Consider the following 15198-nt stretch of genomic DNA (forward strand, 5'->3'; position numbering starts at 1 on the left):
TCGGTGCGCCCTCATTTATTGGGGCAATCAGAAAGTTTAAGAAAAGCACTGTCCATTAGCATAGTGAGGTTTTCAGCAGCTATGACAGCCACCCATCAATGAACCCAACGCAGGGACATGACAGAGGTTCCTGCAAGAGAAGCCCCGCCAATGCCAGCTGTACATCACCGCTGTAACCAAACACAGCACAACCAAGATTGGTTAGCTACTCAAGGTTAACCCTAGCCGCCAGGTAGCTCAGAAGTGAGAACAAGTGAAGAGAGGACAGGAAAGATGAAAAGATAAGAGAAAAGATGAAGATTGGAAAGCACAAGAAAAGGCGACTGCTGATTTCCTCCAGTTGGTTAGTCTGGAGGCACCATCTATGTGAAGCAGAGGCCAAAAACGTGTGTTGCCTCCACAGAGAGGCCTTAAAGGTCCGAACACCCAGCATCGACTCAACCTCCAGGATCCCCCTTTCTTCAGACACGGGCCAAGCGACACACGGCTACACGTAGGAGGGTCCAGCCCTCATGTGCTCGGGTACGTGGCGTCACAACACACCAAACGCCTGCCGACGCACATGCCTCTTCAGGAGGCGCCCAATGTGTAGGTTATAACAAAGTAATGGACATAAATGAACAATGTTGCCTCCCTCTTCCCCTTAGTTATTGCAAGCTTTTACTATACACCCAATGAATTAGACGGGAAATACCACCACCATAGCTCAGTAGATCATCACATGTGTCATCCCGAAGTTGCTGGTTTGGCTGCTACAGGCAGCAGGTTGTATATCTTTTGTTCCATTTTCATTTAAAAAGAACATTAAAGGGGTGGAGTCATGAAAATTTTCATTCATGCATTAATTGCGTACTGCTTCAGGAAGCACGATACACATCGCGGGATTCATATACATATGCCTGATTTATAATAGCATTATTAAACTGAGCGATTTCAGTTTCGGTTTCTGGGCTCCGAGTGATGCTATGATGTTGTAGGAGAGGAAACGCAACACGGCTTGGTCACATGGATCACAAAAAATAGGGACATAAAACTATGGTGTGTCGTCTGCTCGTGCAAGGCGTGCTCTGCCAGCAGAGGTAAACAACTGGCGACTCGAAGTGAATGTCGCGATTATTATTATTGAAAGGGCACAGGAGGGCAGCTACCATGCAGTCACTGCTAAGCTCTCCTTTCTGCTTTCTTGTGCAGCTTGCCGTTTTCAGCTCGTGGTTGTCACCGTCTAACACTTGTGCTACGTCTACATCTATATTGAATTTCCTGCTGGATCCACCACTAGAAGCAGCTGACAACAGCCTTGATTATCTGAGCATGGAAGACATATTCTTCACGCCTGTATCGAGTGGGACATGGACACTGCCGCCAGCAGCAGCACTGCAGCACTCAGATTTAAGCAACTGGCATCAGCAAGGCGCTTCCAGTGGGCACGGGAGAGCAGCTACCATGCGGTCACTGCTAAGCTCTCCTTTCTGGTTTCTTGTGCAAGTTAGTCAGTCCAAATCGCTTTTTTGTAAACGTGCAAACAATGTCGGCTTGCTGCTCTTCCCTTGCCCACAAGTACTGGCTGCCACTCTGAGTGATTGTGTCTCTGTTGCTATGTTGCTGTTACTTTCTGGGGATGTGGAATTAAACCCTGGTCCCCATACTGAAGCTCATCATCAGCACAATGATGTTATAGCCGCCATAGCTGCTTTGTTGTCCAAATTTGACACGCGACATGCCAAGATGATAAATGCCATAGCTGAACTAAAGGCTAACCAAGAAAACCTTGCCGAGACTGTTTCAGACCTTTCCAATAGAGTGACTGCCATGGAAGCTGCGGTTGAGTCTTTTGAAAATATGCCTTCAGGAAGTGATAATAGTACTGCAGTCCAGGAAGCAGTTTCAAATGAAAACCCTGCGCTCGCGTCAAGACTAGACGTTCTGGAGGAGCATTCTAGATGCGACAACTTGATCTTCTATGCGATTTCAGACAACGTATCAGAAACGTGGACTCAATCAGAAGTCCAGATTCATCACTTTCTTAGCAAGTGTCTCAACATGAATTCCTCAGAAGTTGCAATTCATAGGGCTCATAGGTTAGGCACACATGTTGTCAGCAAGACACAGCCTGTTATAGCTAAATTTGTGTCTTCCAAAATGAGAGACCATATACTCTCGCAATAAGCGAAGTTTAAAGCAGATGGTATTTCAATCGGCGAAGATTTTTGAAAAGCCACTCGTCAATCACGGAAAGCACTATATGACTTTGGCAAGGCCAGCGGTCAGTCATTTTTTTTTCGATATAACAAACTAATCATAGGTAAAAAATGTTACGTTTATTGCGCAGCTACAGATGAAGCATGTGAGATCAGACCCGCTAGGAGCGCGATTACCCCAAAAAACACCAAACTATCGGGTCCACAATCTTCACATTTGGGTGCAGCATAGCTATCTCATGTGCAAAAGCAAGCAAACTGCTTATCACTTCTTTTTACAAATGTCCGAAGTACCAGCAACAAACGCAAATCATTGTCATCACATGTTGACGTGTGCTCAGCTGATATAGTTGTGCTCACTGAAACATGGCTTTCAGCAAAAATAAAAAATAGTGAAATATTAGACTGTCAAAAAACATAACTTTTACAGGTACGATCGCAATTTCCGTACAGGCGGAGGTGTACTGATTGCCATGAGCTCTGCTATCCATTCCTTCACTATCTCCATTGACCCACCATTAGAAATAGTTTGCACTCATGTTGCTTCTCCCACTGGCGACCTCATCTTTCGCGCGTGTTATAGGTCCCCATCCTCCACTACCAATTTCTGCACTGACCTTCATGATGTCCTTAACAAATTAGTTCTTCGATACCCAAAATCACATTTGTTCTTACTAGGTGATTTCGATTTCCCAAACATAGTGTGGCAAAACAGTGTTCCCTCTCATAAGCAGTCATCTTCTGAGCGCACCCATTTTTGAGACATCTGCACCGATTTTAATCTAACCCAGCTGATTCATGAACCCACACACACTACCAGCACTTCCTCTAATACTTTAGATCTCTTTTTTACAACAGCTCCAGATTTGATTTCTCCCCCAACATACCTTAAAGGAATCAGCGACCACTCGCTTCTCCACTTAACACTTAAGAAGACAGTTCGCTCGAAGAAAACAGTTAAAGCTATATGTGATTACAATGCCGCTGATACCACATCCATTACAAATGAACTAGAATCATTCGTTACTGACTACACAGCCAACATTTTTGAACGTACTGTTGAAGAGAACTGGTCATTGTACAAGAACAAACTGTTAACACTAATAATAGATTGCTAAGTAACTAAAAGAAAAATTTTTTCGAATCCTGCCTCACCACGGTTTGCTGGAATTCTACGCCGTCTACGCAACAAAAATAAGCGTATTTTTCGTCGCACCAAAGCAACTAACCTTCCCGACCGCTGGGCAGCATATCATTGCATTCACGCAGAATATACCATCGCTATTACAAATGCAAAAAAGATTTTTTCGATAACACCCTCCCATCACTTTTGCAGTCTAATCCACACAAGTTCTGGAATATTATTGGTGGTAAAGAAAGCAAAACAATCCAACTAGCCCGTTCTGACAATGTCGCGATCCCTCCGAACCAGTGCTGTTCCATTTTGAATGATGTATTTGGTTAAGTTTTTCACAAATGTGCTCCTGCCACTCTACCGTCGGTAACTAAATGCTCTTATTTACCGATGAACTCCATTTATATAGATTGCGTCTGCATACAAAAGTTGATTGAAAACCTGAAAATATCTTCATCCGCTGAAGATTCAATCAACTGCAAAATGCCTAAAATTAGTGAACCATATTCTTCAATTATGCTTTTGATGCTCTTTTCCCAGTCTCTAGGTTCCTTGGTACTTCCAAGCGATTGGACGGTTGGCAACGTTGTTCCGGTCCCTAAATCAGGTAACACCCCCGATAGCTATCGTCCTATATCACTGACAAGTATACCATGCAAAATATTGGAGCATATTATACATTCTCACCTGATTGATTTCCTTGAGTCTAATTTCTTCAGGACAGGAAAACATTTTCTTTCGTCAGGAAAACATTTTCATGTGAAACAACTCATTTGTTTTACTAATGACATATTTACCCATACTGACATGGGTTTCAATGTACAGCGCGTGTTATTGGACTTTGCAAAAGTTTTCAACACTGTTTCACATGATCTCCTCATTCTTAAACTTAGCATGCTTAACACTGACCCTAATGTACTAAACTGGATTAAAAGCTTTCTGTCTAATCGAACTCAGTACGTTTCAGCTAATGAATGTTCATTCTCTCGCACTTCCGTGACATCGGGTGTACCACAGGGATCGGTACTGTGACCTCTGCTTTTCCTGATTTACATGAACAACCTTCCTAAATGCAATTCCCATTCATCTATCAGGATTTTTGTTGATGACTGAGTCATTTATCACAAAACAGCTAACCACACTGATTTTGATAAGCTTCAAGACGATCTTAGAAGCATATCCAACTGGTGCGATAAATGGCTCATGCAACTAAACATTAATAAATGTAAAACAATGCATGTATCGGGCCACACTAACACTGACAACAGACGTGTTTACTTACTTTATGATACTTCTCTTGAATCCGTCAACTCGTACAAATACCTAGGTGTTCATATTTCATGTAACTTATCATGGCATACGCACATCAAACACGTCACTAACAATGCTAACCGGGTTCTTGGATACTTGCGTTGAAATTTCTCTGCTGCGTCTACGCCGATAAAGCTTACCCTCTACAAAACATTAATGCGACCAAAGCTAGAATGTGCATCCACAGTATGGGATCCCTATCAAATCACACTGATAAACACACTAGAATCCATCCAGAATTGCACAGCACGTTTCATATTATCCAACTATTCTCGTTACGCAAGCGTTACCTCCATGAAAGACACACTTACTTTACCGGACCTTTCACTGCGCCGTAAATGTTTTAGACTGTCCTATCCACAGGCTGTATCACCACAACCCACTATTAAAGGATCCTCTTATTACTCGCCCTTCATGCATTTCATCCCGTTTCAATCACATTAATAAAGTTGGTGTTCCATTTTTTAGAACAAAAATGTGTTGTGGTTCTTTTATTCCTAAGACCAGCGCCGACTGGAACGACCTTCCTCCCTCCATCGCTGCCATTTCTGACTTTGACAACTTCAAGACTGCTGTATTTTCTGCTGTATTGTAATACCTAGTATTGTATAATTATGTACTGTTTTTCTTTCACTTACCACTCCTTTCTGTAATGCCTTCGGGCCAGGAAAGTATCCGAAATAAATAAATAAATAAATAAATATTGCGAAGAGCAACAACAACGGTAAGAAAATACTGCAGCTTGTGAGCGTCTGTGATTCATTACAAAGCGCGTGAACCGGAAAAGGCCTAGCGACGATATCAGTGTCGCCAAACGATCAGCGGCGGCGAGGCTGCCGTCGGTGCCCGAGTGACCACTCCTCGGTTGTTGATTGGCCGCTTTGCGGTACGGCTGCCGCACAAATGGGTCCCGGTCCCATCCTCTCTACGGCAAGAAAATCTCGCCGTTCGCGAGCAAAACCACGGTCGCGCAGCGGCCCACGAACGGCAAGCGGCGTGCGGCGAGTTGCCGTGCCGGTAACGTGGACAGGCCTTTACACATTGAGAAACACAAAGCGAACGTGAGACCGCTCCAAGCTGCCGAACTATGCGACTCGCAGATGCTACGTCAACTGCTCTCCGCTACAGCACTGTGCAAGTGTCGGTTAGCCAGGGGCCAGGTTAGCTCAGTTACAGTGTTCTAGAAGCCTGAGCATAGAGAAAGGTTTAGAATTACAGAAAGCTGAGCTAGTTGGTAAGGATTCATAATGCAAAAGAAGGGGTAAGGCATTCATACACGGACACAAGAGAAGTGGACAACATGAATGCCGCATATCCTGGTCCCTTTTAGAGCCAGCCGTCTAGTGTTACACTCAGCGTGTAAAAGCCCGTCCAAGTTACCGACACGGCAACTTGCCACACGCCGTTTGCCGTTCGCGGGCCTCCGTGCGACGTTCGTGTTGTCCACTTCTCTCCTCTTGTGTCCGTGTCTGCACGCCTTACCCCTTCTTTGCGTTAAGAAAGGATTTCTATATGCCTGTAGCTCAGTCATAGTGGAGGCTAGGCTCGGTCACTCGGTTCAGCAGGCTCCGTAATTGGCATTTCATCGCTACTTATCATATGTCACATTTTTGTGCTAGTGTGCTATGACGTCAACATTTTCGTTCCTCCATGGTCACATCACAACAGCCACACTAGCGATGGGTCTCGACCACAAGAAGGCGCTTTTAATGACTTTTTGGTGCTGAATTAAAATAATTTTGATATGTTTGCAGCATCCAATACCTCGTTGTGAGTGTCCTCGCATTCAGAAGCAGCCTACAACAGGCCTTTTATAGCCTCAAAATTTGGTGTCTCAACCCCTTTAAGCTTATTGCAAATTTAACCCTCATGTATAATTAATTCAATATATATATTCAACTAACAGGGCAGTTTCCAAGTGCGTTCACTGGGTGATTCTATAAAGCTGGAATTCACTCACGTAGTGTCAGCTTCTCAAGCTTGGCAAATGTGCTGGCGATGTCCTTGCCGATCTGCCTGCATTGAGGATGAGCCACACAGTCAGGTTCGCATGAATGAAATGCACTGAGACACAGCAGCCACATTCCATCGGGGGCAAAATGCAAAAAAGCTCGTCTACCATGCCCTGACCACGTGCTAAAGAACCCCAATTGGTCAAAATTATGCTGAAGCCTCCAACACTAGTCTCTACTTTAGCTAAGGGGCTGGAAAGGGCATCGAGCACCCTCGACTGAAGCCACGGCAAGTAAGCTCCCTTGTCCCAGAAGTCGAAACTTTGCTTCTTTACAGTGACACTTTACCTGTACAGGAGCTCTGCATCTATTTCTTTTTTCTTTCCTTAAGATACCCGCCTATTGTGCCGTAACTTATCCAGGAAGGCCAGAGATGTCTTTTGGGTACACATAAAAACATTTGCCATCACTGCGCCGATAGCATCACCAACGTGAGCAGCGCGTGCTGGAAACACTGGCAATGGAGAAAACACTTTATGCAACAAAAAAATATTGCATAGAGGTTTAGTTCGAATTCTGGGGTTTTACGTGCCAAAACAATGATTTGATTACGAGGCACACCATAGTGGGAACTCCAGATTAATTTTGACCACCACGAAATCTTTAATGTGCTCCCAATGCATGAGATATGGGCATTTTGGCATTTCGCCCCCCTCATACTGGGGCCGCCATGGCCGCGCTTTGATCCTATAACCTCATTCTTAGCAGTGCAACACCACAGCCACTAAGCCAACACAGCAGGTACACAAGTTCAGTTTACCGTAAAAGCCCTTACCAGACATGAAGTGACCACACCACCCCCCAAAACACTGTTTCGCTCACGCGCATGCGTCTGCCTACACTAAGTGCCGAAGCCCGGCGAGCCTGTCGGTGAGATAAGGTGCTGTCGCGCATGGTTCTTATCGTGAGGAGGGTTGCGCTTCCCTCTCCCTTTGTGAAGGCGAGGCTGGTAAAAAGGACAGGGCAGCCATGTCGTGTCAGCTTTGTATGAACCGGCAGCAGCTATGCCGGAATAAAATAACCTCGTTCATCGTTCGGCGTCGTGTTCCTGTCTCGGCTCAGAGCCCTGCTCGGCCAAAACGTAACAGCTGGTGGCGGCAGTGGGATGGCGGATTCCCGGAGGCTCTGCGGTGGTAGTCGGTGAGGCTTTTTGTCTTGTACTCTGGTACGCCGAGCGTTATAATTTCTTGGCATAAGCAGGAAATAGGAAAGGCGACTAGAGGGGACTTTTGTCACAGTTTCGGGCAGCCATGGATCTGAATAGCTTGCTAAAAGTATATTTGTTAGCCGTAGCAGAAGAGCTCGGTGTGGGATGTAGCAAAGCTATTCAGAAACCCGAAATTGTGAGCAAAATTTTAGCTTGCGGGGCCAAAGATGATGAAATTACTGAAGCAGTGGATGAAATCCAAAAGAAAGTCGAGCCAGAGAAAGAGATGAGAAACTTAAGCATTGTCAACTGGAAAAACTAAAACAAACACTGGCAAACAAGGCAGAACAGAGACCTGTCAACTATGACATGAGAGGTTCTCTTCAGCCTTTTTCCATCGGTAGTGAATTGGGGCTGTTTTTGACAAACTTTGAGCGCATTTGCACAAGAATGGGCTTTGAGCTGTCCTCATGGCCACAGAGACTTCCGAGTTTGTTGCCGGGAGAAGCCGCATATTTTAGCCAGGATGAGTCCCTAAGAAGCAGAGGTTTACGCGAACGTAAAAGGAGCGTTGCTGGCAAAGTATAACTTGTCACCTGAAGCTTTCCAGTTAAAGTTTAGAGAAACAACTAAACAGCCAGACGAAAGCTATTCGGAGTTTGCATACAAGCTAGCAAGCTTTTCGGAAAACTGGCTGAAAGGCGCCGACGCGTTTGATGACAAGGTGAAAATGTTTGAGGAAATTTGCCTAGAGCAGTTTTATTCCACGCTTCCAACTAAATTGAGGGAATGGGTGCTCGACAGGTCAGACGTGAAAACTGCCTGAAAAGCAGTGGAGTATGCCGATGACTACTGCGTTAAACGCCGTTCTGATAATACCGGGAAAAACGGACGGGTTGCAGGGGTCTCAACAGCACAGCCGAGATTATTTCGTAAGCCAGAGAAGAAAGATGAGAATGAACTAAAGGAATCCTTCTATTTACGGCACAAGTCATTTGAGGCGCCAAAACAAAATGTCTGCTGTAACTGCCAGAAATCCGGACACGTGGCCGCGGGGTGCCGGGTTCCGAAAGTGTCCCTGGTCCAGTTCGTTCTCGAGCCAAACGAAGACCTACTGCGTCCGTACCTTCACGACATGGAAGTTAATGGAAAGGAATGTAAAGTATTGCGTGACACAGGTGCAACGCATGACGTGGTGCACTCGTCCTTCGTAAAGGCAGGAGATTTCACGGGGGATTGCGTGTGTTTACAGCAAGCCTTGGAAAAAAGTATGTTGAGCCTACCAGTAGTCAAAGTAACTTTGAAAGGTTCGTTCGGTGAAATTGAGACCGAAGCAGCCGTCTCGGACGAAGTATTGCCAAGGTGTCCATATTTGTTATCAAACAGAACGGCAAAAGAGCTGCTGAAGTCCGGACTCACGCTCGACATGAACCATGTAATGATTGTTACTAGGTCAATGGCGAAAAAAGCTGAAACTCAACCGCAGCTCCTCCCACGCGCTATCACTCGCAGCGCTGCGGACCAACATCACGGTCTGGCCGATAACAACAGCGGCCCAAGTTTAGGCTCGCAGGAATCCGTCGACGAAGAAAGCAAACCTGAAACCAGTTGCATCCCCCCCACGAGCCATGATTTTCAGCCGCTGTCTTCCCTTGATAAGGACACGTTGATCGAGCAACAAAAGAAAGATTCAACTCTCGCAAAATGCCGTGAAAGCGTTTTTAAGCAAGAAACAGGCAGCGACTCGTTCTATGAAAGAAGTGGCATGATGTACCGATGTTCACTCAGCAAGAAAGACTGACGAGGGAGGCCGTCAAACAGATGTTGACACTTAAAGTTGCCGAACCGGGTGAATAAGAGTTCATGTCCCCAAAGATAATTGTGGCAACTAGATGTAAAGAGACCCGCCCGTGTGTTGATTACCGTAAGCTTAACGCGGTGACTATTACCAAAGCATACCCCATACCGCACATAGAAGATTGTTTTGAAGAAGTGAGCGAAGCGAAGTTTAGTTCCACGCTCGAATTAGTGCGAGGGTTTGGGCAAATGCCGCTGAGTGAACAGGTGAGCCACTTAGCTGCCTTAGTTACGCCTTTCGGCACTTTCCAACCTTTGGTTCTACCTTTTGGGCTAAAAAATTCCCCCTTAGCATTTTCAAGGCTAATGGACCAAATCGTAGCTGGAGCGGAGGCATTCGCACTACCCTACCTAGACGACTTCGCCGTATTTTCAGATTCTTGGCCTCAGCACGTGAACCAACTGCGCGAAGTCCTAGATAGGCTCCAAAAGGCTGGCTTTCTTAGAAGCTCAGACATGTAAATTAGGTTGTTCCGAAGTTGACTACCATGGACACAGATTAGGCAAAGGGCAGCGAAGCCCACTTGAGTTGACCATTCTGGCAATCAGTGTTTTTCCCCGACCGGAAACGAAAACAGAAATGCACACATTTTTAGGCATGGTAGGTTATTACCAACACTACATCAAGGGCTTCTCAGAGGTTGCTAGCTCATTCACAGACACACTAAAGAAAGACGCCCCTAATCGGGTAGAGTGGGACGACGCCAAACAGACGCAATTGCTTCCTTGAAAGCTGCACTCGCAGAAAAGCCAGTCCTCGCAAGCCCGGTCTACTCGAGGCATTTCCTTGTGCGGTGTGACGCCAGCGAAAAAGGGGTGGGTGAAGTATTAAGCCATGAAAACGAGCACGGGCACGAACATCCGATTCTTTATGTCAGCCGAAAGTTGTTTGCTCGCGAACAAGCCTACAGTACTACAGAAAAAGAATGCGTGTGCCTGGTGTGGGCTGTAGAGAAGCTCTCGTGTTACTTGTCAGGTTCAGAATTTATTTTAATTACAGATCATAGGCCGCTCACATGGCTTCAACAAATGTCGAACAAAAACGGTAGATTGCTACGTTGGAGCCTGGGTTTGCAACCGTACGCTACACGGTAAAACGCAAGAAAGGATCTCTGCATTCAAATGCAGATGGCCTGAGCAGGACCTTCTCTCACTCGGCGTCACTCGGCAGTAATCCAGCAGAGCATTCATTCTGTATTCATTATCCGGCCTGCGCCTGTAGGGGGTCCTCACTGGTCGTCAGTTCTGTTCCTTTTAGAAAGGTTCCAAAACCCTCTGCGTATCGGGGTCGGGCCGGGCCATATCCGGCGGTTGTTGTGGTGCTTGCGGCCTTCTTGCCTATGCCCAGGAGATTGTCCATGGACACCTCCGCGAGCAACCCTTCGACGTCTGCGGTCACCTGAGATCCGGTTGCCCGATCCATCTACCGAACAATAGCTCAAGACTCCAGGACCATGTCACACCAAGGGCTCATCTGTCAAGAATGTGCCCAATTTGGCAATGGCCAACCTTTGGGGTCACCAGAGGTCCTGGCGCCTGATCCATTTACACATCAGTTGCACCCAGTACGCCGGAATCACTCCGTACCCTCAGCCCACCTTCAGACACTTCGCCCATTTCAACTGCTTCAAACGAAACACGAATGTGTTCTTCCGTAAAACTTCGACAAACATTCGAAAGTGCATTTGTGTTGCAGTGTGGATCTAGCGGGAAACCCCCCTCCCCCCAAATTTTATTCCGTGGGGAGGAGCTGTTGCGCTCACGCGCATGCATCTGCCTACACCAAGTGCAGAAGCCCGGCGAGCCTATTGGCGATATAAGGTGCTGTCGCGTATGGTTCTTATCGTGAGGAGGGTTGTGTTTCCCTCTCCCTTTGTGAAGGCGAGGCTGGTAAAAAGGACAGCGCAGCCACGCCATGTGTGCTTTGTATCAACCGGCAGCAGCTATGCCGAAATAAATGAACCTCGCTCATCGTTCAGCGTCGTGTTCCTGTCTCAGCTCGGAGCCCTGCTCGGCCAAAACGTAAAAACGCAGTAAACCATGAAAAAAGATGGTTACGGCCACAATATTGTTACCTAAGAAGAAGCAGATAAAAAGCTGTATACAAGTATATTTACAATGTAATACACCGCACTTGGCCAAGAGGCAACAGTCCGCGCTAGCCCCAATCGTCGTCGTCTTCACCCTGCTCGCCTGTTTATCATCGCAAATACTGTTCCGTAGCACTACCCCCGGCGGCAAAAGCGCCATCCCGGAGCGACAAAACGCCAGACTCGGAAGCAGTGTAGTAGGCCTTGAGCCTACTCACGTGCACATCACTAGATGCCAGAGTAATGGACAAGGTTGAATGCACAGGAGCAATTTCGTATGTCACAGGCGTCACCTGGCGGAGCACGCGGTAGGGCGCTGTATATCGCGAAAGGAGCTTCTCGGAAAGTCTGACGTGACGAGAGGGCGACCACAGGAGCACGAGTGCACCAGGCGAAAACTGTACGTCACGGTGGCGGGCGTTGTACTGACGCTGCTGAGTGGTTTGCGAGTCCGCCAGTCGAGCACGGGCAAGCGGGCATGCATGGTAGGTGAGGGCAATGGCGTCGCGCGCATACTCGCTTGTTAAGATCGCAGCAGGAGGAAGTGCCGTGTCAAGGGGCAAGGTCGGTTTGCGACCGTATAGTAGATAAAATGGAGAAAATTCAGCGGTGTCATGCCCGGAAGAATTATACGCAAATGTGACGTAAGGAAGGGCAATGTCCCAGTCGTGGTGGTCATTGGAAACGTACTTGGACAGTATATTGGTAAGAGTACGGTTTAACAGCTCTGTCAAGCGATTGGTCTGAGGATGGTATGAGGTAGTCAGCTTGTGTTGAGTGGAGCAGGAACGCACAATGTCGGCGATAACTTTCGAGAGGAAGTTACAAACACAGTCAGTAAGCAGCTGTTGCGGGGCGCCATGAAGTAAGATAATGTCATGCAAGAGAAAGTCCGCGACGTCAGTGGCGAAACTTGTAGGGAGAGCCCGCGTGATAGCATATCGGGTGGCGTAATCAGTTGCAATGGCTACCCATTTGTTCCCAGAGGATGACGTGGGAAAGGAACCAAGGAGGTCTAATCCAACACGAAAGAATGGTTCCACAGGGACGATGATTGGCTGGAGATGACCGGCAGGTAGCACCTGAGGAGTTTTCCGACGCTGGCAAGGATCACAGGCAGCAACTTCACAGATCACAGGATCACAGGACGGAGCGAGGGAGACCAGGCCAATAGAAGCGGCGGCAGACGCGGTCGTATATGCGGGTTATCCCAAGATGTCCTGCAGTGGGTGCGTCATGCATCTCAAAGAGCACAGTCTGTCGTAGATGTTTTGGCACGACAAGAAGATCAGAACCGTCAGGGAGGAAGTTCCTTCGGTACAGAATGCTGCCCTGGAGAACATATCGGCGAACGGATGCGTCGGTAGGTGTCGAGTGCAGACGCTCGATGAGTGGTTGCAGCGATAGGTCTCAGTACTACTCATCGGCGATGTTAGCGAAGGCAGACACAGAGAAAATGCTGTTGGCGGTACTACTGTCGGCGTCCTCAGCCTTGTATACCGGGTAGCGAGAAAGGCAGTCAGCGTCCTTGTGTAATCGGCCAGATTTGAAGGTGACACAATACGAATATTCTTGGAGGCGTAAGGCCCAGCGACCAAGTCTCCCTGTAGGATCTTTCGGTGAGCATAACCAGCAAAGCACGTGATGGTCTGTGACAAAAAAAAAAGAGTCGGCCATATAGGCACGGGCGGAATTTCGCAACCGCCCAAACTAGGGCCAGACACTCACGCTCAATGATGGAATAGTTGCGCTCCAACGGTGAGAGGAGCCTGCTGGCGTAAGCGATAACACGGTCGCTGCCGTGCTGGACTTTGGTAGGCGCAGAAGGATCGAAATAAGCCAGAACGGGAGGCGTTGTGAGAAGGTCGATTAGATACGAGAATGCTGAGGCCTCGTTATCGCCCCACTGGAAAGGGGTGTCTTTTTTCAAAAGCTCGATTAATGGTCGTGCTATGGCCACGAAATTTTTCACGATACGGCGGAAGTACGAACAAAGGCCGATGAAGCTGCGCACATCCTTGACACACTTTGGAACAGGGAAGTGCGTAACAGCATGGATCTTGCCTGGGTCCGGTTGCACTCCATTTGAATCAACGAGATGCCCAAGGATGGTAACCTGGCGACGGCCGAATTGGCACTTCGATGCGTTCAGTTGCAGACCGGCTGAACGAAAAACGTCCAGGACTGCCGAGAGGCGCTGGAGGTGCGTAGCGAACATTGGGGAGAATACTATAACGTCGTCCAGGTAGCACAGGCACGTAGACCATTTGAAACCGTGAAAAAGGGAGTCCATCATGTGTTCAAAAGTGGCAGGAGCATTACATAGACTGAACGGCATCACTTTGAAATGATAAAGACTGTTGGGTGTTACAAAAGCAGTCTTCTCGCGGTCAAGATCGTATACATCATTCTGCCAGTAGCTGGAGCGAAGGTCAATAGAGAAGTAGCGAGCACCGCGAGACAGTCAAGGGCATCATCAATCCGAGGTAGGGAATACACGGCTATTTTTGGTAACCCTGTTAAGGTGCCGATAATCCATGCAAAAGCGCCATGATCCATCCTTCTTTTTTACCAGTACAACAGGTGACACCCATGGACTACATGACGGTTCAATGATGTTCTTCGCAAGCATTTTGCGAACTTCGGCGTGTATAACTTGACGCTCAGCCGGTGATACTCGATACGGGCAGCGATGAATAGGAGGGGCATCGCCGGTATTAATGCGATGTTTAACAGCTGTAGTTTGGGCCAAAGGAAGATTGTTAAAGTCAAAAATATTGTGGTAGGAAAACAGAACGCGGTAGAGCTCACGAGCGTACTCGGACGGCATTTTGGGCGCAATCATTTTCTGTAAGTCAGCGATGGTACAAGTTGCCGACTGCGATGGTATAGGAGGATTGGCTGAATTGTCGTCTACTGCAATGGATGCTATTGAGTGATCCTCAAATGAGCAAAGCTAGGACAGAGACATCCCGCGTGGCAGCACTTGTGTCGTCAAGCCAAAATTGACCACTGGAAGGCAGACGCAGTTCGCCGTAATAGATAAAACGGTATGAGGTACTGTGATCCCGTGTGTAAGTAAGACGTCTCGCATGGGAGAGGCGATGTAGTGACCGTCGGGCACTGGTGGGGATGACACTAAGTCAACGTAAGTCAGTGCCGAAGGTGGCAAGCGAAAGAAGTCGACGGAACTGAGGCGACTGGGCTGTGGTTCAGTGGGATCCAGAACAGGCACGTCAAGGCGGAGAGTACTGGCGGAACAATCGATGAGAGCAGAATGTACAGAGAGGAAGTCTAAGCCAAGGATGATGTCGTGGGAACAGTGGGCAATGACTGTGAATAGCACGATTGTGGAGCGATCGGCGAAGGAGACGCGGGCGGTACACATACCAATTACGGGGTCTGTTCCGCCATCGGCAACACGGACAACAGGCATCGTGGCGGGCGT

The 15198-nt window shown here is 47.6% G+C and overlaps 1 protein-coding gene across 1 annotated transcript in view; it reads right to left on the minus strand.

Moving 5' to 3' along the window:
* The window catches only part of Syx5 (syntaxin 5), a 177117-nt gene that overhangs the window by 100296 nt on the left and 61623 nt on the right, over positions 1-15198 (minus strand). Inside the window, exon 4 of the mRNA XM_050182368.3 lies at positions 6605-6660. Coding sequence (XP_050038325.1) covers positions 6605-6660 — 56 coding nt within the window. The remainder of the gene's footprint in view (positions 1-6604; positions 6661-15198) is intronic.

This window comes from Dermacentor andersoni, chromosome 7, assembly GCF_023375885.2.
Source record: "Dermacentor andersoni chromosome 7, qqDerAnde1_hic_scaffold, whole genome shotgun sequence".
In the NCBI taxonomy this organism is placed as follows: domain Eukaryota; kingdom Metazoa; phylum Arthropoda; class Arachnida; order Ixodida; family Ixodidae; genus Dermacentor; species Dermacentor andersoni.